At 52.7% G+C, this 25117-nt stretch overlaps 2 protein-coding genes across 2 annotated transcripts in view; one reads left to right on the top strand and one right to left on the bottom strand.

Annotated features, from left to right (window-relative positions):
* Positions 1 to 349, bottom strand: part of COL4A1 (collagen type IV alpha 1 chain) — a 128996-nt gene extending 128647 nt beyond the window's left edge. The window contains exon 1 of the mRNA XM_032496661.1: positions 223 to 349. Coding sequence (XP_032352552.1) covers positions 223 to 306 — 84 coding nt within the window. The 5' untranslated portion in view covers positions 307 to 349. The remainder of the gene's footprint in view (positions 1 to 222) is intronic.
* The window catches only part of COL4A2 (collagen type IV alpha 2 chain), a 162411-nt gene continuing 137563 nt past the window's right edge, over positions 270 to 25117 (top strand). The window contains 3 exon segments of the mRNA XM_032496660.1: positions 270 to 822; positions 1121 to 1207; positions 1321 to 1375. Of these exon segments, the coding sequence (XP_032352551.1) occupies positions 305 to 822; positions 1121 to 1207; positions 1321 to 1375 (660 nt within the window). The 5' untranslated portion in view covers positions 270 to 304.

The following is a 25117-nucleotide window of genomic DNA, read 5'->3' as shown; positions in this document are numbered from 1 at the left end:
AGAGGAGTCCCCTAACTCGCCCCTGCCCAGCCCACAACAAAGGAGACTCCCTAATGGATGCGCGACCGCAGCCCACAGGGGTCCCCGGCAGGGAGTGGCCGGGGAGCGCACCTGGCTGGGCCACGCGCGACCCCGAAGGGCGGCTCCGGCCGGGGACAAAGGGGTCGCGGGGGGCGCCGGGGCGCAGGGCGGCACCCGAGAGCGGAGCCGGCCCGGACTCACCTTCGCAGCGGCCCGGCTGCTCTCCTCGTGGAGCAGGAGGGCGGCGAGCAGCAGCAGCAGCCAGACGCCGAGCCGGGGCCCCATGGTGGCGAGCCCGGGGCGGCGGGGACCGGTGTGGGGACGGCGGGGGCCGGCGGCCGGGCGCTCGCGGGCCGCGGCGGGCGGCTCACTCTCGCAGGGCCGGGGCTCGAGCGCTGCGCACCGACGCGGGCGCGGTGGCTCGCAGCGGAGTCCTGCGCGCGGCCAGGCGAGCTCCCCAATTTGTTGGCGGCGCTGCCCCCTCCCCTCGGCGCGGGCGGGCGGCGTCTCAAAGGGGGAGGACCCTGCGGCGCGGGTAAGAGGCGGCGGGAGCGCGCGGCCCGGGGAGTGTGGCTGCCGCGCGCCTGGACGCAGGGCTCCGCGCTCCGCACCCGCCGCGGCCGCTGCCCGCCCCGCGCCCCGCGCTCCGCGCTCGCCGACCCGGCGGAGCTCTGAGGGGGGAACGCGCGGGCCCGAGGCCGGCCCGGGAAGCCCGGGAGGGCGGCCGCGCCGCTCGTGCAGCCGACGGCGCCTCTGGAGGGCGGATGCGTGCGGGCCGCAGCCCCTGAAGCCGGGCCCGAGGTGAGAGCGGCCGCGGGACGCAGAGACCCGGGCGGAGGGCAGCGCCCCGGGCGTCCCGTGAGCTGGGGCCGCGCGCCCCGCTCTGCGAGTGGGAAGGGGGAGGGGACGGGGCGGCCGCGGCCGAGCGGCCCCCACCAGGGCTCCCCTCTCCCCGGACTCGTCGTGGGGCGGCTCTCGGTCACCGCAGTTCGAGGCGGGGGCGCACCTCACTTGTCCCCGTCTCACAGACGGAGCGGGCGGCAAAGGCTCTCCCCCCCCGCCCCCGACCCGGCTAAGCCCGCTTTGTCTCGCCTTCCAGGCTAGGAGGGAGCGATCGCAGCCCAGAGGGGCCGAACTGGGAGATGGACAGGAACCAGCGCGTGGCGGCGGGCCCTGCCCTGCGGCGGTAAGCGGCTTTCTGCCCGTCCCCGTGGGTCCCGCGCGCGTGTACTTTTAGGAATTGCCAAGCCCAGCCCGGGCCACCGGCTTAACGGCGCTCTTCCTCCCTCTCCCATCCAGGTGGCTGCTGCTGGGGGCCGTGACAGTGGGGCTCCTGGCCCAGAGCGTCCTGGCGGTAAGTCCTGGCTCCTATTTCAGGCTGTGATTCGCGCGCCAGGGAAAGAGTGTTTGGGACACCGAGCGGCCTTGCCAGAAGGCAGCTAGTGCGTGCTCACCTGAGCCTGCGTGTGTGCGTGCGCCCTTGTGTTCCTCTGTGTCCTCGGCAGCCCCTACCCAGCCCACGCTCTGAGAAGGCTCGCCTTTCCCAAAACACCGGGTTTGCCCTCCCTTGGGTCCCCCTTCAATCCTGTGCGTTACAGGCGTCAGCTCTTCCATGGGAACCAATAATTAAAAACGTGGCTCGAGGCATCCTTTTCCCTCCTCTGAGCAAAGCCGGGTATTAGAAGCAAAACCGGGCCTTAGAAGCGAGGGAAGCCGGCCAGCCACGTGGCCCTGAGGCGCCAGGCTTCAGGCGAGAATGGTTTGTGGGGCATCAGAAGCTGTCGTCTAGGTCCTGCCCTTGGCAGAGTTGCCTTGTTCTTTTGAATGAGAGGCTCTGGGGGAATGGGCGGGGTGCGGACAGGACACCTTTGTACTCCTCGTAATGCTGGGAGAGAACCATGGAGGAATACGGTGTTTTCTGACAAGATCGCTCTCCCCAGGAAGAGCCAGGGTGGAGCTGCTAACGGCCCCACCTGGGACCCTGCTGACCCATGGCCCCCACCCCAGCCCCCCCATTCAAGGTGACTCAGCCAGCACTGTCTTTGCGTGGTGATCACACTATGGGATTTTGTGCGTCGTGCTGAAGTAGGAGCCACTTTGGCTGAGCGTCATGTGGCGTGGCTGAGCTGTCACAGCTTTGCTGGGTCCCGTTAGCTGGGCACCTAAGTGTTTACGCTGGGACTGAAAATCAGAGGGCCTGACCAGGCATCCTGGACCCCACCCTCTCCTACTCTGATGGCCTATGGCAGTACTTGCCCTCCCGGGTGGCTCCGCTGGGAGCCCCCACCCCCGGCCCCTACTCTGGACAGAGTGCCCAGTGGGAAGCTGTGTTCGTGGGCGTGATTTAATGTCTATGGTTTTCACATGGTTCCATCCTCATGTAAAACAGACAAGGGTTTTGAAGGCCATGGGAAAGCTTGGGAAAGAACCTTTAGCCTTCATTTTCCGCTGACTTCTGCTCCAGTTCGGGGCCCAGATGGGAGTCAGAAGAGGAGTCTGTAGACTTTGACCTGCCAGGCCAAAGTTTTCTTAAAGCTCAGGTCTGTCTCTCCTCCCTTTCCTGATGCCCTGATTTAAGAAGATCAGAGCCTCAATATTTGAACCAACCCACTGACCCTTATGGGTCTTTATACACACATGACATACAGGACTTGGCTCAGAGTTAGGAGCCAGAACCCCCCCCCCACACACACACACACACACACTCAGAGAGGAAGGAGGCCTTGCAAAGAAAAGGCCTGAATCCTGGGAGAGTGTGCACTGGTTGTGCTCACTCTCCCACCCCTTCGTCCCCTGGAACCACTTCTGTAATACTGGTGTTTTCCTTCCTGAGTTCAATGAGAGCCCAGGAATCTTCTCCGGGACGGATCCTAAAATTAGTGGAAAGGGCTTCGTGTCAGAAGCCCTGGGTACTAAACGCAGCTCTGCCCTGCTCTCACAAATCCTGAGCCCTGTTTTCTGCACTTCAAACAGGAAGAGAATGTCCCCCAGCTCGTTACGTGTAGCCCTCCTCGGGGCCTTCCTCCAAAACCCCCTAGACGCTGCAGACCCCTGAGTCTCTGCTCTCTGAGCCTTGGATGGGACCGAGAGCAACTATTCCCTGGCAGGGCTTCTCAGAGTGCAGTTCTCAGACCTCTACACTCACCTGCAAAGGCTGGTTGGAAATCCAGGCGTCTGGTCCACATCTTGAATCTTCTGGTCAGACTTTGTGGGGTGGAGCCTGGGAGTCTGTGTCCCCATTTGATGCCAAAGTCTGGGAACCTCTGAGTTGGAGTATTGGGTTGGAAGGAATTGTAGCCCCTTGCCAGTTTATTTCATTTCCCTTGGCTTTAGATTCTAAATCTACAAATACAAACAGATAAATACTCTTGAGCCATTTTGCTAGAGACCCACTGATACATACCATTCACCAGGCATGGGGAAGTAAGGTGTTCAACAGCAGCCCTTCCCCTGACTCACTGCTTACTGACCACGGGCTTTAATAGCTGTTACCCGTGAAGTGATTCCTTGAGCCTTAACTGTGTTGATTTAAGAATCTGTCCTCATTGTGGCAAGTCCGGCTCCTGCCCTGTGTGTCCGCCATGCTGGAGAGTCCTGTCTCAGTGCCTGTCTGTGCTGAGACGTCTCCCAGGGGCGGGGTGGGGCGGGTCAGTGAGAAGGGCTGCTCAGTGTTGCTCGCAGAGCTTTGTAGCAGAAGCAGCTGAAAACGGTTAGCAGAGAGGGTCAGTGATGATTTAATAAATATTCACTGGGTGCCACCTTGTACCTTAATCCATCTGAGCCTCAGAGGAAGATACGCCTCCCTGAGTAGGTAACTATTATTACCCCCCTTTTGCAGGTAAGAAAGCAGAGGCACAAAGAGTTTAGACAGCTTGCCCAAGGTGTCTCTCTTTGTAAGCAGCAGATTTGAACCCAGCCACCTCCCCACTGTATGGCATCCCAGGATCAGACTGTGAGCCAGCAGAGGGGGAGCTCCTGAGTCTCCTGGTTGTTCCATCCCCTGGCTCCACAGGCGAGCAGCAGAATAAAGCCCCCACACTGGTTTCCAGGAAGGGGGATGGCCCTCCGCCTCCTCTGCTGCTTTGCTCTGAAGAGCAGGAGCCCAGAGCGAGGGAGAAGCAAGCTGATCTGGTGACCAGAGGGGAAGAGGGAAGCAGAGGTCCCCTGAGCAGCCTGGGCGCAGACCTAGCGTGCGCATGTGCGCCCTGGGTGTACCACACTCACCGGGGGCAGGCTGCCTTCCTGAAGCTGCCCGGCCCCAGGGCGGTGCCAGGGTGTGAGTGCAGGTGAGACGGCTCATCCTAGATGGCCACCGTCCCAGACCCTGAAGGCAGGCTGCCTGGGGCCAGGGAGCTGCTGCCCGGAAGCGTTGCCACTTATCTTGAGATGGGGCAGCAGCCTGAATGTCTAAGGGACCAGCCCTGTGCGATTCTGGGGGGAAGAGAATTCCAGAGAACAGAGACAGCCCTGGAAATCAAATATCCTGTGGGCTGGGCCGACCTCCTGACCTCGGCTGGAGGGCCCTCAGAGTCTCAAGGTAGCAGGGTGCTGTGCGCCCCGGGAAATCCAGACTGTCTGCACCCCAGCTCCATTGCCAGGTGCCTCCCAGGGCTCCAGGCCCTGGAAAGTTCGCTGGCTGCTCCTGCGCGCTTCCACGCCTCCCCGCCCCCTCCAAGGAAAGACAGGAAACAGGAGAAGGAGTCTGTTCTCAAGCTTCTCTCGTCTCCTTCCAGTCAGGTTATTGATGAGTTTGGGGAAACGTACGGCGCTGAGGTGCTGCCCATGCCGGACCTGAGCCTCGGGGAAAACAGGTCTTTCCCAGAATTCGCTAGTGCTTCAGTCCTGGTGTGCAAAATCTGCGCCCCTAAGAAGGGGGAACATCCCAAGGTTCCTCCTCTGTTCATGGAAAAACAAGCAAATCTCCAGCTGTCTGGAGGCTGCTGAAGTAACCCTCCCTGCCTGGCCTTCTGACGTGGCTGCGGGGAAGCACACCAGGGATCTGTCACAGGAGCCCAGAGCCAGACTCGGGTACAAAGCGGGACAGAGGGGCCGCAGCCCTCCCACTGTCGGTGGGTGTGTTTAGAATCAGAGAGAAAAGTGAAATTCAAGCAAAAATGTTCACTTAGGAAACAAAGGATTGTCTTCCTGAGGAGAGGGTGGAAAAAGGGTGGCTAGCTTCAGTGAAACGACAGAAACGCGAGGAGAGACGGAAGGACAGCGTGGGTGACGGTGACGTAATGAAAACGCGCCTGCGCAGAGGCTGCTTCAGCATGTCAGACTCCCACTCTGCGGGGGAATCTTACCTTTGATTAGAGGACTTTAGGGGGAGCTCTGAAATCAGCCTCCCGCTGCCCCTGGTGACGTCACTGGCGTCATCGCCACCCTGGAAGGTGGTGGGGAGGTCGGGGAACCCGGCCTTGGCTGATGTGGTTGCAAACCGGGCATTCCGTTCAGGAGCTGGAGGCTCTGGGGCCAGGGACTGCACAGCAGCGCTGGGGGAGCCTCGCTGCTGACTGGCTGTGTGACCCAGGAGCAAGTCATCCAGCGTTTTAAGGGAAGGTTGGTGTCAGTGCTGGGCTGCCCCAGGCGGTCAGTGCACCCCGGGGAGCTGGGGAGTCAGAACTGAGGATGGGCACCCCCCACCCCCGCTGCCACCACAGGCGTGTCTCTGGGCTGAGACCCCTTCCCAGCAGTAACACTGGGGAGGGGACGCTGATCCAAGTGAGCCTTTGAGCTGCTCCAGGATATGACATCACGCAAGGCTTCTTATCTTCAGGGTGTGGGGGGTTTCGGTAAACCAGTGAGTGATACCTGGTGGGCCGACAGGAGGCAGGTATCTGGTGGTTACCTCCTGCCACGCCCCTGGGAGCTGCTCCTCCTGACCCCCTCCAGGACAGCTGAAGGCCTGAATGACTCACTAACTAACTTCATCAGCTTCCCTGGGGTTATGTGACTTTTGATAATTCAGGAAGGAAGGCAGTGTCTCTTGGGGAGGGTACAGCTCAGGGGTAGAGCACGGACTTAGCGTGCACGGGGTCCTGGGTTCAACCCCCAGCGCCTCCATTGAAAAAAGAAGGTGATGTCTACCTCACTGAGGCCCCTTGGCGCCTGGACTTGGTCTCCTGTGTTGGGATCTCCCCTCCCCTGAGGCTCCTGTCAGGATATGTCCTGCCACCTTGAATGAGGCATTTTGAAGCAGTAAGTTCTTTTGTTTAAAAAAAAAAAAAAAGTGCTCGCCGCGGTGCAGAGGGGTGTCCTGGCTTGGATCCTGGACGGCAGAGAGAACGTGGGTGGGAAGACTGGTGAGATTCTGATAGAGTCTGTGGGTTAGCTGATGTTCTCCTGTTAATTTCTCGTTTTGACAAAATGTGCCGAGATCGTTGTAAGATTTGGATGTCACCTCTGGGCACAGGGTTGTATGGGCACTCTGCGCTGTCTTTGCAACTTTCCTGCAAATATAGCTTGTTTCAAAAGAAAACCCTGCTCTTAGAAGCCGCGAGCCAGTCACATCTGGCATGCATAACCTAGACAGAGCGGAGAAGCAGCCGTTCGTCCGCCAGCGATCAGCAAGAGGGAAACAGTGTTCCCAGGCTTTCCTCTGATCACACAAGCAAACAAAAGGCACTTCTGTGTCCTTGGAAATATGGCAGAAGTGGTCCCGCCTGCGGAAAGGGCTTTTGTCCTCCTAACTTGGGTGGGGTGCTTTACGGAGAAAGGGAAGGAAAGGAGTCCTGGAAGAGTTTCCAGAGCTCAGCATCTCCGAGGGGCTCCAGGGCTGAGCCACAACAGCCTCCCTCTTCTTGACCGACTGACCGGGAAGGGAAAACGGTTGCTTGGTGGTTTCCAGAGCTCGGGGTGGCCCAGCCAGTGTGCAGGATGGTGGGAACCCCAGTGGACAGCAAGGATGAGAAAGTGGCCCTGCCCAGCGCATCCGTGGTCCCCATCGATATGGGCCTCTGTGGAATCGGGAGGTGGCGACCTCCAAGTGGCCACAACTTCTACTCCAGATATGGGTGGGAGACAAGGGCCAGCAATAAGGATGCCCAGTGGCCAAAGGCTGTCATCTGGCACCTTTGCCCCCGTCACCACACTGCAGGCATTTCGAATTCCATTTTGCAGCTTCCTACACACCTGATCTGTCCCCTCACAGTAGCCTGGCGCCCCGGTGATGTGAAGGACACCCTGCCCCTTGCCTGTCAGAGTCCCCATGTGGCAGAGGTCAGAATCCCACACCTGGCTTGAATCCTGTCCCTTGCAAGCAACCCATTTCAGAGTCTAATTAAAGTGCCCTCTCAAAATTATCCTTAGAGAGCCATGATTTTAAGTCATCATTCGTAACTCCTGTAGAGATACAGCGTTTGTCTTTTTAAAGATTTTTATTAAAAGTCTAGTTGATGTACAGTGTTGTGTTAGTTTCTGGTGTTCAGCATAGTGATTCAGTTACATGTGTGTATATACACATTCTTTTCAGACTCTTTTCCATTATAGGCCCTTACAAGTTACTCAGTGTAGTTCCCTGTGCTGTGCAGCAGGACCTTGTTGTTTATCTCTTCTGTATATAGTAGTGTGTATCTGCTAATCCCAAACTCCCAGTTTGTCGCCCCCCACCTTAAGCATTTCTCTTTACTCATGTGATTATCTCCACTGTAATTACTGCCACCACAACCCAAAGTTTAGGGTGTTATCACATCGCCTCCAGGATTCGTTCACTGGTCCATCATACAACCCAGGGTCTGAAACCCAGGAGGCACCCAGTAAAGAGTCCATAGGTAACTGAAGGTGTCCTGAGTTGAAAGTGTTGAACAAATCTTCTGGATGAGGAATTCAGTCATGGAAGAACTAGAAAAGATTAGCTAAAATGTAGTTTTTCTCAGTGTGGTTCCCCCGCCCCAGTTAGATGCTCCCCCCACTGGCTAAAGCAAGCAGTCTGTGATGATAAAGGAAATGTTGCTCTGTCTGTGAACGATTTGCATTTTTCCTGGGGATTGTTTCAACCCCACCCACAAAATTCCTATTTTGCTGCATTTGTCCAGTTCAGTAATCGCCCATGTGGGAATTACAGAGGAATTAGTGTTATTGGATTCCACGGACTAATTTTCTGGTACCTGGTAGGAGTTACATAACCGTGTGCTTTTTCTGTGTGTCGAGCACTTTTGGAAATGTGACTGTCGTTGTGGAGTGGTGTGGGCCCCAGAGAGCAGTGAAAAGGGCTTCTGCTTGGGGACACGATCAAAGACACGTGCTCTCTGGGGTGCCTCCCGGGCTCTGGTTTGTACGTTAGAGAAAGGGGAGGCCGATTAGCAATGACTGGGAGATAATTGCAAACTGATGTCCGGACGGCGGGACACAGGAAACAGACCAGCATCCTCCCCCGTCCTCTGCCCTCACCCCCGAAGCTGGCTCCAGGTGGGAGAAAAGGACAGGGTCCTCTTGGAGGGGCTTTGTGGGGTCCCCTGGGATCAACATCAGAAAGACTAGCCCCTAAAGGTGCTTCTAGAGTTCCAGAACCCCAGGAATGGCTAAAATCTCCCCCAGGAAAAACACAGCAACTTGGTGCCAGGAACTGACCCCAGCCACTGACACACATTACCCGCTAAATGCCCACAAGCCTGTGAGTATCCTGCTTTCCAGGCGTGCAGACTGAGGCACACAGGCGAGGGCATTTGTAAAGGTCAATAACGCAGAAAGATGGGAGAGAAACCCAGGACTTGCCGATTCCAGAACCTCTGCTCTTACCCACGGTGCTGAGCCATCAGATCCCTTACTCTTCTGGGGGCCCTCTTCAGAGAGGCTGGCCCACTCGTGTGGACGGTAGTAGCTCGTGGACTCTGAGAACAAAGACTGGAAAGGCTGCAGAGGCGTGGCCCCCAGAGGATGACCAAAGGGGACATGCGAATGGGCCGGGGAACCTGATCAGCAGGACAGAGTCCCAGAACCCTCCTTCTCCAGGTCCTCTTCAAAATCTAGGTCATGGAAGTAAAGGTACCACCGCCACATAAAGGGGCGGGGGACAGACAGCATCATCTCAGAGCATATGGAGAGGTTGTTGGAAAATTGTCTTGAATTGGAGAAAGATTTACTGAAACCCCCTGGGGAGTAAGGGACCTCCCTAAAATTATCTTAGCTGTGCAGGGGGCCCCCGTGGATAGCAGTGGAGTGATAACAGAACCCATTTTTCCTGGACCAATGCCAGCTTCCCTATTTCGGGGTCTGCTTTTTCTGCTTTGTTTTCTGATCTAATGTTTTTCATTGGTGTTCCCACGTGCCAGCAGGTAGACAGGCGTGGTCTGTTAAAAAGAGTTAGAGCATCTGGGTTGGAGTCCAATGATCAGGGAAAATCCAATAATCACTTTCCTTTCTGAATCTCCTTTTCTTCATGTGTAAAACAGGAACACCAGTATCTGTGTCACAAGTTCACGGTGAGATCTTTTACGTGAAATTCATTTGCCAAGTGAACGTGTCCCATTGTACTAGGAATAGTTTTCACTCACTAGTTTCATACGTCAGTCCTCCTGTGGGCTCAGGTCCGGGTCCCAGGACAAGGCCAGGCTGGGAGCAGCAGGGGGAGTGTTCTGAGCGAGTGCACATGGGTGTGTGTCAGTGAGTCTGTTTCTGTTTTGTAAGTTCATTTTTTAGACTCCATGTATAAGTGATATCATATAATACTCATCTTTCTCTGACTTACTTCATTCAGTATGATCATCTCCAGGTCCATCCATGTTGCTGCAAATGGCATTATTTCATTCTTTTTTATGGCTTAGTAATATTCCATTGTATAAATATACCACATCGTCTTTATCCATCCATCGATGGATATTTAGGTTGCTTCCAGAGCTTAGCTGTTGTAAATAGTGCTGCTGTGGACACTTGGGTACATGTATATTTTTTAATTAGAGTTTCTGATGGAGCATGTAAGCTAAATGTGCCGTCTGGAGCACTGGTGATGAGAAGGCAGCCACTTCGGGCTCAATGCAGCAACAGCCGCTCCCTGCATGTGGCCTTCAGGGCAGGGGAGAGGAGGTTCTGTGCCCAGGCCGGGACGCAGGCTGAAGCGGACGTGGGGCAGGCACAGCAGGCCAGCAGGACTGAGGGATGTGGGAGGAGCTGTGGGGAGGAAGGTTCTGGTCTTCAGGATTCTGGGTGCCTAAAGCACGGAGACCCTGCCTGGTGGAGTGTAGCCGTGGTACCAGGAGGCTGAGCTGGGGACACACTCGCTGGGGCTCCCGAGTTCACATGGTGAGTTGGGTCCAAAGCCTTTGGATGGTTGTTTTTAGTTTCTTAAGTCTGAAAAATGCCCGTAACAGGAAGAATTTTAATCAAAGTTAGCTCAAGGTGTAACTAAATTATTTCCAGAACAAATGGAAAGATGTACAAACAGAGAACATTTTGTTTGAAGGACTCTGAGATCCAAGTATCACTTAACAGAGCAGGAAATCTCTAGACACTCTGGTTTGGCCACATGGCCCAGAAAACACACGAGGGGACCTTAGGACAGGACTGCTTTCTTGAAGAAGCAGAGAGACCCCTCCCCCACCCCCGGCATCAGCAGTGCTGCTCTCTGTTGAGGGCCCCAACCTGTTTCCTCCGGAGCGCCCAGGTGAGTGCCATGGCTGGACTCAACCCAGGAGAGTCCAGCTGGAAACTCCAGGAGGAAGACCACCCCATTCCCTTCCTTCCTTGTTTGGTCTTGGTCCTGATGGTCACAACCACCCAAGTTGCAAGGCAGGACCAAATATGGGCCTAAGATGCTCTCCCTTCGTATCTGAAAACCACCTTCCTTTCCCACCAGCTCCCACCGGGTCTGGCAGCTCCCCACCCCGCCCCTCCAAGACAATCTTAGCTCAGACAGGATTTCCTTCGTCTTAGTCATCAGCTTTTATAGTCCAGTCTCCCTTTCCCGTTGCAAAACAAGGAATATTAACAGCAAACAGTCTGGAATGATTTGTAAACCTTATGCCAGTGCGTGTAGACATCAGTTTTTGTGTGTGCTTATCAACATCAAGATGCCAGAGGCTGGAAAAATAAATGCGTTTCTCCTTGTGAAGTGGCACGCTACAGTGAGTTTTCAGCTGTCTGCCTTGGCTTTTGTGAAATCGCAAAAAAGCAAACACGTTCATTTTTGCTGCATCTCTAAAAAGCTGCAAAGTTAAAACAAAAAAAAAATGACAATTTTAGCAAAAATCATTCACGTTGAAAATGAAGGCTAATAGAATGAAGGGACAGTCCAGGAACATTTCTGGCTGGTAACGGGTCTGGTTCCCACCATCATAAAAGAACAGGCCTTCGAGGCATGATTAACACATTTCCTGGGGTTTCGAAGGAGAATGTCGTCCTCATCTTCTCCCCAGTGATTCTCCAAGGAACCAGAGCAGCTCAGTTACGGAAACAATGCATGCAGTCGTCAGGTCTGCTCTTGATTAAAATGGAAACTCAGCCAAGTCACTCAGTTCTGACTGCCTGTGCAGGGGGAAGGTGTGTCCCGGACCCAGCCGCATGAAGGGAGCCCTTCAGGACCCCTCCCTCCCCTCCCTCTGGGTCTCCCACCCTCCCCTCCTAGCAGCAGTACCCGGTTGAGCACAGCAGTACCCGGCTGAGCACAGCACTCTACTTTTCCCGTTGAATTGCTCCTGCCAGGAGATGGAAGACAGGATCCATCCTCATCCAATTCATGTCCTATCAAGGATGTTGGGGAGAAAAGAGATAATATCTCTCTACAGATTCTAATTTTCTCTTTTTCACCTATGCTCCAAAATTTCTCCACTGAGGCACTGAGCTGTTCTAGATCTAAAACTGCTCAAAAGTGGGTCTGATGTCAGTAACGTGCATGCAGAATTTGCCTCTGGTTTCCCAGGAAACCTGTGAACCTTGGCCTGGCAGGAGGTGAGGATCACCTGGGGAGCTCTGTGAGACTGTGAGTGACGTGCTCCGGGCGGGGCCGGGCATCTGTCACCCTGGCTGCCGCGGCTGTCGCCTGGGGGGTGTTCCAGAATGCTGGTGCAGGGCCCACCCCCAGGGACACCCTCAGGTGACTGTAAGGGAACGTCAAAGCCACGCAGAGAAGGACTCGGCCTTCAGATCAGGAGAACGATTTGCTGCGCTCTCCGGGTTCTCCAGTCTTGGGTCCTCCGCCCGCCAAACGCAGCGCCAGGCCCTGGGGAGCTGCGGCACGCGGCCCCGGGCCCCTCCAGCCATCGGGGACGCAGTCCTCAGACCCCGGCTGCGCCACGTGAGTGGATTGGCGATGCAGCTGAACCCCCGTGCTGTGATTGGCCGGTGAGCCTGAGCTCCCGCACGGTGATTGGTGGGCGACCTGAGCGCCTGCGCTGTGATTGGTGGGTGGTTTCTTGCATTCAACGGGAGCAGTTTGTGATCCACTTCTCACCTGATTGGAATTTCACCTTCTAGAAACAAATGACTTACTTTACTCCAGACGGGGAAGGAAGAAAGATTAGTCATGCTAAGGATTTTTTTTTTTTTTAAGTTCAGAAATTCCTTAATGAAGAAGTAGGAGCGGTTGAGAATAGTGTTGACTCCTGCCTGGAAGTTCCAGAACAGGGAATGGTTGCAGCATAGGATGCTTCAAAGCTTTGGAAAGACTGGTTCCCCGGGACACAGTCAAACCCGGATCACCCACTCCTGTGTGCTCTAATAAAACGGGAGAGCAAAGCCAGAGCAGTGTCCAAAAGGAAAATAAACTTGTCTAAAGGGTATATTTCATCCATTTTTAGACTTGTCTTTCTCCTTTTTACAGTACCTTTAACAAAATCTTTATCCCTCTAGTTCTTGAGTGAGGACAAAAGACTAAGGCTCTTTATTCTGCCAACATTTTTGACATCATGTTGGTTTTTCTTCCCCATTGGCTTTAATTAACTAGAGTCTCTAAGAATAAACAGACAAAAAGCAGGCTTCTTGAGGTCTTTCTTAATTCCTCATAATAAAAATTTATCTCAGCTCTTTATTCTTGCTAAGCATTTCACATGTTAAAAATTAGATAAATTTCCTTAAATTAAAAAATAAAATCTTGACACAGGATTCCTATGTCACATACACGTCAGTGTTTGTGAACTAATCACTCGGAAAGGATCTTATTAATGTCACTGCAGGTCCCCTTGCATATCTAGTACAAACCTGTGTTGATTCTCTCATACTTTTTTTTGTTTGTTTGTTTTTTAAACCGTGATAAAATGCACATGGCATGAGATTTACCATCTTGACCGTTTTTCAGTGTGTAGTTCAGCAGCACTGAGGACATTCACATGGCTGTGCAATTTCCGTCCATCCCCAGAACTTTCTTCATCCCCATGAAGTGAAGCTCTGTCCTCATTAAGCAATAACTCCCTCTTTCCCCTCCTCCCCAGCCCCTGGTCGCCTCCAGGTTAATTTCTGTTTCTGGGAGTTTGTTTATTTTAGGGACCCCCTGTAAGTGGAAGCATACAGGCTTTGTGACAGACTTACCTCGCTCAGCAGTGTCTTGAAGGTTCTGACATGTTTGTGTCAGAATTTCCTCCCTTTTTGAGGCTGAATAATATTCCTATACTTTTCTAAGTTCTTGTAAAGCTCAGTTTTGTTTTCTTGGCTGATAGTGTTGGTGGTTAGTGTCCGGTTTAGAAGGAGCCAGTGGGCCCGCTGGCCTGGGCTCCTGCACTTGGGGGTCTCAGGTGGGTCTTCCCGCTTCTGCGTGGCTCACTTACTGGTGGCCTGTCTCCTCTTGATTGGCATCTTGCTTTCTGGCCAGTGCTGACCACTCCCTGATAGAGTGGGTCCCCAGGGCTCTCTGTTTCCTTTGGGACAAGCCCGATGTGCAGGTGTGAGGCTTGTGCGTGAGGCCTGGACAGGAGATACAGATGAGGGCGTCACAGACCTGGTGCAGCTCCCGGGGCTGCACGAGCTTTCCCAGGAAGAAGGTAGAACATGGAAGCATCTAGATGGGGCAGAAGGCGGGCAGGGAGCCAGGAGGAGGCCCTGGAGAAGCTGCGACTCAGAAGCCTGCAGATGAGGCTGTTTCCAGGAGGTGTGAGCAGGCCATCAGATGCCACCAAGGTCTTGCCTGTAGATTTACCAAACTGGAGGTCCCCAGGCCCTTTCTTCATGCAATGCTGGAGTCACAGACTCTATGGGTCATGGAGGCCCCCAGGAGTTGGTGAAGTGGATCTAAATCCCTCTTCTCAGTGTCTGCCTGTGATCACTGCTCTCCCTCCATCCCCCACCGGACCCCAGGCTCCCGGAGGCTCAGAACCTGTGCCCTCCCCCAGCATAGGGACCTGCACAGAGGCGCTGAAAGATTTCCATTAATAAATGTGTTATTTAGCCATTCTGCAGGAAGACGTATGATACTTAAGATTTCTCAACAAAGGAGACCGGTGGCATGATGAGAGGCCACTGGGCTGCCCGGGCAAGGTCAGCTGCGGCAGGAGGGAGGAGACCCAAGGGCGGGCTCCGTCCCCCTTTCAGTGTCTGGGCCTGACACGCCGAGCCCAAGCCCTCATCCTGCACCAGTCCCCCCACTGCTCAGCTGTCTGTCAATCTGAGAGCAGCAGGCAGACAAAGTTATGGGTCCAGGGAAAACTGGCGGCCAGTCCCCTGGAGTGTGTTGGTGGGAGTGGGGACCACATTTCTCAAAGTGTTTGAGGGCCTGTGCCCATCAGTAGCTTGGATCCCGAAGACGGAATTGTTGTAGGCTCCCTAGCAACAAGGATTTTCTCCTCTGCGCACTCTGGGTGGGAGCTGTCAGGGGTCTGTGACCCGAAGCCCAGGCGAGGAGGACGTCCCAGAGGCGGCCACCTGCCCGGGGCGCCATCAGGTGTTGGGATGCGTGCCTCCTGGGATGCCTGGCACCCATTTTGCTGTGTGCTTTTTTCTCTTTCAAGTCAGTAGTGCTGAATGTGTCTCTTTAACGAATACTCATTCCTCTGCAATTGTGAAGCCCAGGCTTTCAATGAGTGAGCGTCAGGGAAGCAGGGGCCAGCCAGAGGGTCTATCTCCCAGACACAGGAAGTCGGCAGAGGTGCTCACGGCGGGAGTGCAGGCAGAGGCGCCGCAAGGAAACTCCCCAGGCGCGTGCTCGCTCCTGCTGCCGAACCTGACCGTGGCCCGTCAGCTCCAGGCGGGCGGGGACCAGGTCGTGGGCACGCCAGCTCTCCAGTACCCAGTACGGGTTGACCGTGGTGGCTGGAATGTGACTCACAGCACAGACAGACGCTGGCAGGAGGGAGGAAAGCGAGGAAGACAGGCATCCTGGTCAGAACAGACACTGTTTGGGGGACTTTTTGTTCAGAATCACAACACAGTCCTCTTGCTCAGTGCCAAAGGCACATCCCTCAGAAATATGCACCTGCGGCCAATGACCAGAGCTCCTCTCTCACTGGCTCCACTCGATTTGAGCCGCTGTATAAAAAACTACTGGGGTAGACAGACGTCGGCTTATCTGCAAAGTCAAACTAATGCAAAATATGCTTCCTCTGCAAGACAGAGTGCCAGCTGTCTCCTGGCGCGCGTCTGGCCAGTGAGGGCTGCCGGCTGAGCTGGGCTTTTTCTTCGGGACAGTGGAGGTTGGCCAGTGGCCTCCTTTGTGCTTCTGGAAACTCTGTTGAGGGTAAGAATGTGGAAAGTGGACCAGTGACCAAACCACACGGTCCAATGGGATGGGGGGTGGGGAAGATCACTCAAACCCCCACGTATCAATCAAAGTGATAACTGAACCTGCCCCCCCTCCAACTCCCTCTCTACCGGGCCTAGGACTCAGTCAGTCTCCTCTCTAAGCGCCAATCCCTGACAAGGAGTCCACAAGGAAGCCGTGTCTCCTCACCTGGGAGCACAGGAAATCACACTGGACTCTGCCTTGAGATCCTGGCCAGAGTCGGAAGAGCTGGGCCAGAAGGGTGCTGGGCAGACTCCGCTTTCATTCCGCAGATTCAGCTCAGCGGTCCTGGGTCAGGGCCTGGGACTCTGCATTCTAACCCACTCCCCAGTGAGGAGCTTCTGCTGGTCTGGGGACCACAGTTTGAGTGGCAAGACTTAGATGACGTCTCCAGGACCTCGTGATCCTGCTTTGCCTTTGCGTAGTGACTTCCTCTCCGTCAACAGAGCGTGTAACTCGGCTTCCACCCCGAAAGGTCCTGCCAGTCTTCGAGAAATGCTGCAGAGATGTGCTCCACGCACCGGCTTGCACAGGCAAGTTTTGGAAAGCCATGGATGAAAGAAAGATCATTTTCATCTACTGTTCTCTGACAGGGTTAAGGAATTCCTCCCTTTGCAAAGTGTTTTATCTTTTGACGTGTAGGGCTGGCTGAGGCCTCTGGGGTCACGTCCTGCCTGAGAGCAAGTCTGACCCTGAGCATTGCAAAAGCAGCCCATTCCAGGAGGGAAGGGCGCGGGAGAAGGGATGTCGTGGCCTAGTCCACGAAAACTCACTTATCCCCGTAACAGTGGTCTGAACGCCACCAGCCTTGGCTTGTCGTCATTTGAACAGAATTTAAACCCAAGAGTACACAGTGATCAGAGATCAACACATTTCAGAATAAGTGTTTAGAGCCAGCTCTCCTGCATCATGGAGAGTGTCCTTGAGGCCTGCTTCCTGTTGAAGTGAGGCTGGAAGCGCCCGCTTCCACCCCGTTGTCTCTCGGGGTCGTTAGAGGAGCTCTGGTCCCCCTGGAATGACACTGGGTTTCCCCAGTGACGGCCAGTCACACGTTTGCCTGTCTTTAGTTAGAGCGTCTATCAGACAGAGCCCTTCGGAAAACTCCATGTAGGACAAACGTACGACTCGACTCAAGCTAAGGCCGCTTTACCGTCGCGCTGACGCCCTCTAACAAGTGACTTAGAATGAAGTTCGGGGCGAGGTATTGCTTAAAACTCAGTCACATTCACAGTCTCGGGTGGAATCTCATAAGCCAGCTGAGAAACGTGAGCAGCGTGTGTCCCAAGCTCCCTGACTGTGGGCGTGTAACAGGGTTAGACTCAACAAAGAGCCTTGCTCGTTGTGTGCCCGCGGCGCCCCCGAAGCGTGAAGCGCCGTCCGCTTAGTCGCTCTTGGAGCCTCAGCCTCGGGCACCTGTGCCTCATCCCAGCGCGCACGTGCTCGCCTCACCCACGTCTGCTGTCTCCCGGCCTCCGTGGGCCTCTCCCCGGGGCCCCTCTTTCAGCTCCCTGTGTGGGTTGCCGTCAGGGATGCCCCCGGCCACGCACACCGCAGCTTCGCCGGCTGCGGGGGGTAGCTCACTCCCTGCCTGCGCTGGCTTCCTTCCACGCCCTCAGGGCTCAGCACTCAGTCACCACGCTGCGTGGTGAGGACATCTTCTCCCCACACCGCTGACCACGTTGGCTCACACCCAGAAAGCAGCTCTGTTACATCACCTCTGCCAGCTGGCCAGCCAGCCCAGCCCGGCCATCTCGGGGTCAGAAGGAGCCCACGTTTGACATTCGATTTTTGTCATTAAAAGAGAAGTAGTTGAGAGTGCCTTAGAGTGGTCCCTTTCACTGGCCCCAGGGTTTTTTAAGTGCGTGTCTTTTTCTAGGGAAGAGCTGGAGATGGGGGTGTTGGAATGAAAAACAAAGAAATCAGCTTGAAGTACTTGGCTCTTGTTGTTTCAAGAGAGGAATTCATTCTGTGGGTGTCACTGAAGCATGAAACCCCCCCGGCAGTCCCAGGGAAATAGTTCCCCTGCTGTGACCCACACCCAGCTAATTTTGTTTTCGTCATTAGTTAAAGCGCTGGTTCCAAAGGCAGTCTTACCACTTGGCCTCATCTTTTAAAAATTTACCCTTTAAAACAAAATTGTGAACATAAACAGCTTTTCTTGGTCACGTACCCAAAACGATTATTTTCCCATAGACTTGATAAAGTCTAAATAGACTTTTTATAACATTTTCCTGAAATTTTTCTTATGAAACAGAGTCAATATTTTAACTGATCATCAGGTGATATAGAAATATAACCTGTAAATCGTGTACCATAAACCTCATTAATCTAGACCAGCAACGATGACTTTGTCTTCAGGAAACCATAGGTGAGAAGGGGTTTCCAGTTAATATGAATAGTCTGAAAAGGTTAATCAGAAAGATACTTAATCTACTTAAGAAAACAAATCTTCAGGCAATTCTGCAGCACCCATTTACCTGTACAGAATACTTTGTTCCTGATGAGTGTTATCAATTTGTTCAAACCATCCTAAAGAACTCCTGTCCGAGGGCCATGACTTCTTAGCTGGTTTGTTGACTTGTTTAAAAATCAGTAAAATTTGGTTTCTCTTTTCGAACCCCCCCGATTCAGGTATCTTTCCCTGTTCAGTCTAGGTCTTCCACATTAAATAAAATTAGTCAAAATGCTCACTCTAGTTTGAGATTGAAGAGCCAGACCAGGCTGATCAAGTTTGGTGAAACAAATGTGGTCTAAGTGGAGACTTGCCAATTAAGCATTTTACTGTCTTTCTCTGTTTCATTCTTTTCTTTCATGAAATATGAAAATAAAACACTGGACTTCCAGAAGAAATAGAAGGTGCAGATATGTTTAGCTCAACGGGCTAACAGCATGTTCAATTCAATGATTCTACCATGTGAAAGATGGTGTTTAAGGAACTATTCCTTGCAAAAGGGTCATCTTAGGTGTCAAAGCTCAGAGGCAGGTAAGACCTTGGGGGATCAACTTGTCCAAACGTCTCCTAAAGATCAGCTTGGGCTCAGAGACGTACAGACACTGGCCTATAACAGAGGCTTGCTCCTGGTAGACTTGAGACCTCAAGTCCTAGTCTGGTGTCAGTCTTGATAAACCAATGCTGTCATCTAATTCCACGAATTAAGTCATTTTATATATTAGACCATTTGAGTACATTACATGATTCATTGTTTTTAAAGGCCTGTTTGGAAAATGGTGAACAGGACATTCTACCAAGTCAAACCCATTGATCTTCATAGAACTGTATCACTGAACAAAGCTCATACATCGTTGGGATCCCCAACTACAGCAAAAATAAATTCTTCTCTTTTAGCACCGTGTGTTTAAAGTCTATAACCAGGTAGAGAGATAAGAAACATGCTAATCTGAACAAAGGGCAGAAGTAAATTAAAAGGAGTGCAGACCTTGAGATAAGTCACTTATTACTTTAGTCCCAGGGGTACTCAGTTGTTTAATGCTAGTGTTTTAAAAGCTGTACTAAATTTAAAATAGTGTGAGCCACCACATTCACTGTTTCATCACTCTGAACACCTTCGAGAACAATCCCCCGTCACTGACCTCACCTCCAGTCAACCTGAGGTTTTTCTTTTTCTCTTTCTGTAGGGGAGGTGATTAGGTTTACTGATTTATTTGTTCTCAGAGGAGGCACTGAGGCTTGAACCCAGTGCTAAGCACGCACTCTGCTACTCGAGCTGTATCCTCCCCCCTCAGGCTGAGTTTTGACCTCTTGAAGTTAAGAAGCCTAAATTCCTGAGAGTACCTCACTTAGAGAATCCAGGAAGCTGAGATGAGACTCTGGTCATACCGAACACTTTCTTAAAAGCCCTAGACAATTGTGAGAACCATTAGAAAGGGCAAGGCAAGGATGGGAGGTTCTGAATACGGAGAATATGGAGGAGATAATCAGCCAGAGGCATAAAATGTGGTATTTGGAGGGTCGGCTACCTGTGTGCCTGGATGCCCTGTGGACCCCTATCCTCTCGCCCTTGTTCCTGATACTCTGTGTTTCCCGTGGTCCTTCATACGAGAGGGATGGACACTCAGTGCTTCCCCCACATACACCCGGCAAAGCGCATGATTCCATCGGGAGCAGGGAGGAGTTTATAAAATGCATCAAAACGTAGCTAGGAAGCCAGCTTTTCATCTCTCTTAATGGCAAAACCAAGCGTGGAAGATGCAGTCAGTATATTGCTGCAAGTTGCCAAACCAACACTGGCGTGTTTGTTTTTCTGTGAATGCGAATGACCACTTTTCAAATGCAAGATCCCTGGAACCGTTTTCTCTCTTTTACCGTGAAAGATGTCACGGCTTTCCATGGCCCCTTTAACTGAGAATGGAACTTGATTTTGTTTTGCAAGTCATTCTTACAGCTGCATGACTTCATCTCAAGCAAGCTAAGTAAAGGAATTTTCAGTATTATAACGGTCACTAAGCAGACAACTGACGTGTCAGCGTTTAGAGGGGGATGTGTCTCAGGGCGAGGGTGGAAAGCTACCTGCTGTAACACCATGTTTTACTTGGGTGGCTTCATTGTGTAGGTGGGTGGCGGGTTGGAATGAAGCTGGGCGGTGTCGCTGCGGGGGAGGGAACAATACCACGCAGAGCCCTTCCCAGCCACGGTGTCAGCCTGATTGGGGCAAATCCCCTGAAGTCTATTGAGACCCCCCCACATCTGCTTGTTCACCATTCATCTGAGCAACTCTGCAAACTGCCCGAAGCCTCCTCAGGCCAATATTTCTGGATTCTCTTATGGTTCAAAGCAAAGTGCTTATCTTTGTTTTCCTAAGTGTCCAGCACCGGCCGTCCACCTCCCTCCTGAAGCGCCTGTCTGAGCCGCGTGGTCCTGTTGGATCATTTATAAATGCATCCAGGCTGTGCCGTGTAGGTGCCATGGAGCAACATGCCTTGGCCCCGTTCCTTTGAAATAAAGACCTCACGTTAGATGCTTTTCCTGAGAGCAATTAGTTTCCAAAACAGCAATTAGGGAGAGGTTTCTACCAGTAACTGGCAGGGGGTGGCCCGTCTTGACCTACTTTGACTGACTGATTCCTCCCGACATAGTTTGGTAATCAGGCTGTCAGGCTGTTTTGGAGTCTTGGCTGCCTCCATCCCTCCACGATGTCTTACACCTCCTCAGCTTCTCTGTAAAATACCTACTCATCAGATGCTGTTTAAATAGTCCCTGGGCATTCAGATCCTCTTGGGGTCAGCAATATTTTTTTCTTTCCATGTAGATTTTTACAAAAGGAAATGTACTGATACTCTTTCCTTCTGGAAAGACCCCACAGCCCCTAAACCATCCTCCAAAGATCAGTTCAACACTGTATACTGGACCAGTAAAACAATGTGACAATGCCAGGCTTAGCAACAGAGAAGTTGCTGGCTTAGGACATTTGGACCACATAGTTCCCAATATTTTGATACTTATCCTCAAAGTGGTGACAAGAATAAGACTACTTGAGAGATAGCACACCTACCCCAAATCTCCATAATATTTTTTTCTGCAACAATTTTCCCTCTTGCTCATCAGAGCTTTCTATGTTGTTGAAAAGAAGGGCAAGTCATAGTTTTCCCTGCTTGTCAGGAGTGGTCCAGACCACCGCAGAGCCGGAGCTGCCGGGCAGTCCACAAGACCTCACGCCTGACCCTCATCCATCAGACCCTGACTGCTGCGGCGATGAGAGGGTGAGCAGGGAGATGTGCCCGCAGACCCCGACTCCGCTCAGATCCAACTCCTTTACAACCACAGAGCCCAACTTCTGAGACCAAGGGCAGTGGTAGGGTGAGGCAATATTCCAAAAACTAATTCGAAACAGCCAACAGAAGAGTTCAGTGTCCTTATCTCTCGCAAAATTGTGTTTCCCTGGTCACTGCTGAGGTCAGGCATGTTGGTGTGTGTTCTTTGGCCAGTTGGACACTCTCCCCTGTGATCGCAGTTTCGAGACTTGTTCCTGTTTCCTACTGAGCATCTGTGTTCCTGTTGGCTTGGGACCTCTTTATTCTAAATGCAAGCCCCTGTTTGTTTACAGTTAGAAATACCTGGTTCCACTCTTTGGCTTGCTTTTTCTCTCTCTTAATGAAATCCCTGGATGAGATAACACCTCATATTTGAATGCAGTCCAATTTCTCAATCTTTCTATGGTCAGTGCTTTCCCAAACTCACTCAGTAATTCTTAAAGTTTACTCTCTGTGCAATCTTGTTACCTGCAAATGGTGGTTTCACATCTTCCCTTTTAGTCCTTGTACCTTTCCTTTCTTTTTTCTTGCTTTATTGTGTGGGCTAGAGTACACTGGCAATATCAAACCAGAAAATGCACGTATAACCCCTACGTATGATGCACACTTTGCCGGTAGGCGTTCAGGTGGATGTTAGCACTTACACGGCTATTTTCGGAGCCCAAGCTCACCTTCCCAATGGTGTGATCCCCAAAAGAGCTGACCAGACTGTCATCCAATAGAAAGTACCATAGGAAACTCTTTTCCAAGCCCATCTCGTCTTTAACCGGGTTTAGGTCAGAGATTCAAGTGCAGAGAGAACTGAACTATGACAAGGGCACGGTGACAACAGCACAGGCTACTGCTTTCACGGCTGTTGTGAGATCAACATGGCAGCTCTCTCTGCGCAGTGCTTTCTCCTGTCGCCCGAGTTCCCTCCTCTCCTCTGCCCTCCTGGTTTGAATGTTGACTGTGAAATGTTAAACGTTGGTAACATCCCTAAGACGACAAGCAGTGGCAGGTGGAAGGCGAGAAACACTGGACTGGGCTCATGGACATGTGGTTCCGTCAGTCCTCTACCATGTTCACTCTTAACAGAAGAGTCAGCGTCTGTGTTTGTACCATATTTTGGCATCCTGAATTCAGAGTGATATTGTAAAAGGTGACCAGTGACTCCTTCTGGCATCACCTGGTTTCCTGCGTGACTGGCCCGCAACATATTTCTCACGTCAGCAGTATTCTCAAATGGACACTTACTCCCAGTGACGGTAAAGTCTGTTGCTGGGCTCAGTTCAAGTTCATCACCACCTAAAACCGGTGATATTTCCAGAAGCCTAGAATCCAGTGGTGGTTATGTAAGCCCTATGTCTGAGCCAGCAAGAAGGGAGGTGTGAGGCAGGCCACTGTCCTTGCAGGAGCCAAAGGGCTTGCTTCTGGTGAGGGTGTGTTCCACCCACTGAAAGAGGTGGAGGACAGAGGAGAGCGTAGCAGTGCCTGTGGTCCGCTCATCTCCCTAAGAAGTACTCCTGAGGGTCAGAGAAGACCCTCAATCTGCCCAGCTGTGCCCACACTCCAGCTCTGAGTTAAGACCTCTCCAGAGCTGTGGCTGCCACCGGATGGTGCCTGATGCTATAATTTGGAAATATGTCTCTATGGCAGCCATCAAGGTCCTCCTGCCTTGGCCCCGTCTGTAGGCGGAAGGGTACCTCACGCCATCACAGAGACGACTACTTACTTTTTGTTAATGAAACCCTCTCTGCACTTGGAAAACGAGATTCTCCAGCCCCCACCACAGCCCTGATGCCCGTCCCATGTCCGTCCTCCTGACGGGCCCGCAGTGAAGCTGGGAGCAGCCAGGCCTCTTCCCTCCCTCAACAACCCCTGCTCCTGTGTGGTTGTTGGCCCAGCTCTTCTCACTGTTTCAATCAGGCTCCTCAAAGGAAAACCCATCATAACCATTCTGAGGCTGGACTGCTTAGCACATGAGATACAGCTTCTTGGCATGTTGGTCTCTGCCCACTTAGCCATCGGGGCAAGCCTGCTCCTTGACAGCCAGCAAATGGGGGTGAGCTTCTCCCCAGCCCCTGGGGCTTTCCCAGCTCCTGACAGCTGTTGGTGAGTCCTTCTGTGCCCGAATGTGGCCCTCCCCACAGCCCACCCCTGCCTGGAGGACTGGCGCCTGCCCGTGGAAGCCTCACGCATATGGTGCCCAAGCACAATGCTGAGTTCTCCCATCGGAACCTGGTCACTCCCATGTCTGAATTAAAGCCAGTTTCCTGTACTTTTATTAAGGCCCTTGCACAGTCATGTCTGGCCCTCTAGTTACAGTTACAAATAGTCAATAAGAGATCACGCCGTCGTATCCGGACTAGACCCTGGGCTGAGTGCACGTGACCTCACGTCACCTCCACGGTCACTCTGTGAAGTGGGAGCTGTCATCCTCCTTTCACAGATGAGGAGACCGAGGTTGGGAAAGCTGAGCAGGTGGTGGGGCCTGACACAGGCTCACTCTGCCTCGCCGCTCCTGCGGGTCTGACCCACAGTGGCCGTGTCAGCCTTTGGAGTGAAGGGAATGTGGCACTTAGAGCGGGTGTCCCCAGAGTGCCGAGTCCTCAAATGTGCGGCCTGCATTTAAGTCGTTAGGAACAGTCATTGCCACGTGAGTGTCCGTGCGTCCCTGCATCATGTCCCCATGGTTCTCTTCTGATGATTTCCTTTAGACCACGGAGTAATGACCTGCACGAGCAAGGAGGCCCACGACCACGTCCTGGGGCAGGGTTCACACACGTTTTCAGTGTGAGTGACATCCAGCTTCCACACTCGGGAGCCGGCTTCCACTCCCAGGCTGAGGGGTGTCCCCCTTCTCGGTACCCATCACGGTCACCACACGCTCTTTCGAGATGTTCATTAGCTCAACAGATGTGTCCCTTCAGCGCAGATGTATAACCTGAACACCTGGGGGAACAATGCAGGATGTGTGGCGGTGGTTAAGAAGGTTACAGTGCACCTCTGAAGAGCAAGGGTCAGGCAAGTATGCAAATTATACATGTTTTGTTTCTGAATGGCTTTTAGGAGCATGAAGAAATGTTTAATGGTAAGAAAAGTTAGGGTGCAAAATTTTAGATAAAGCTTCATCTCAACTGTATAGAAAGAAGTCCAAGGGGAAAGACCAGAGGAGAGATGCCGAAGCGCCCTCTGCCCAGAGCGGGGCCTCTTCGGCCCCCAAGGGGGCGGGCCTGGGCCGCGGGGACCTGGCCTGTCCGTCTGCCTGTCCCTGGCCTGTGCCTCGTGCTCACTGACATTGTGCTTGGCAAAAGTGAGAACGTGATTAACTCCTGCAGCAGTGCAGTGTGACTTTTGCTGTACTCAGTCACTTCTGTTTTAGTTGTCGTCAGCGGTGGGTTTTCTCTTTACTTTTTGGACTGGCTTATTTCCCTTAGCATAACGTCTCCAAGGTTCATCCGTGTTTTAGCATGTTTCAGAATTGCATTCGCTTTTTGGGGTGGTTTTTTTTTTTTTTTTTTTTTTGCTTTTTTTTTTCTAATGGAGGTACCAGGGGTTGAACCCAGGACCTCAGGCACAGTAAGCGTGGGCTCTGCCACTGAGCTATTTCCCTCCCCTCACCTTACTCAGTTACTTTTAAACTACCTTTCCACCTAGAGCAGATACACATGAGAATGGAAACTGAAACAGTTCACATCTGTGTGTATT

Source organism: Camelus ferus, chromosome 14 (assembly GCF_009834535.1).
Source record: "Camelus ferus isolate YT-003-E chromosome 14, BCGSAC_Cfer_1.0, whole genome shotgun sequence".
NCBI classification, from domain to species: Eukaryota; Metazoa; Chordata; class Mammalia; order Artiodactyla; family Camelidae; genus Camelus; species Camelus ferus.
The sequence above is the reverse complement of the archived record's forward strand: the minus strand, read 5'-3'. Positions and strand labels throughout refer to the sequence as shown.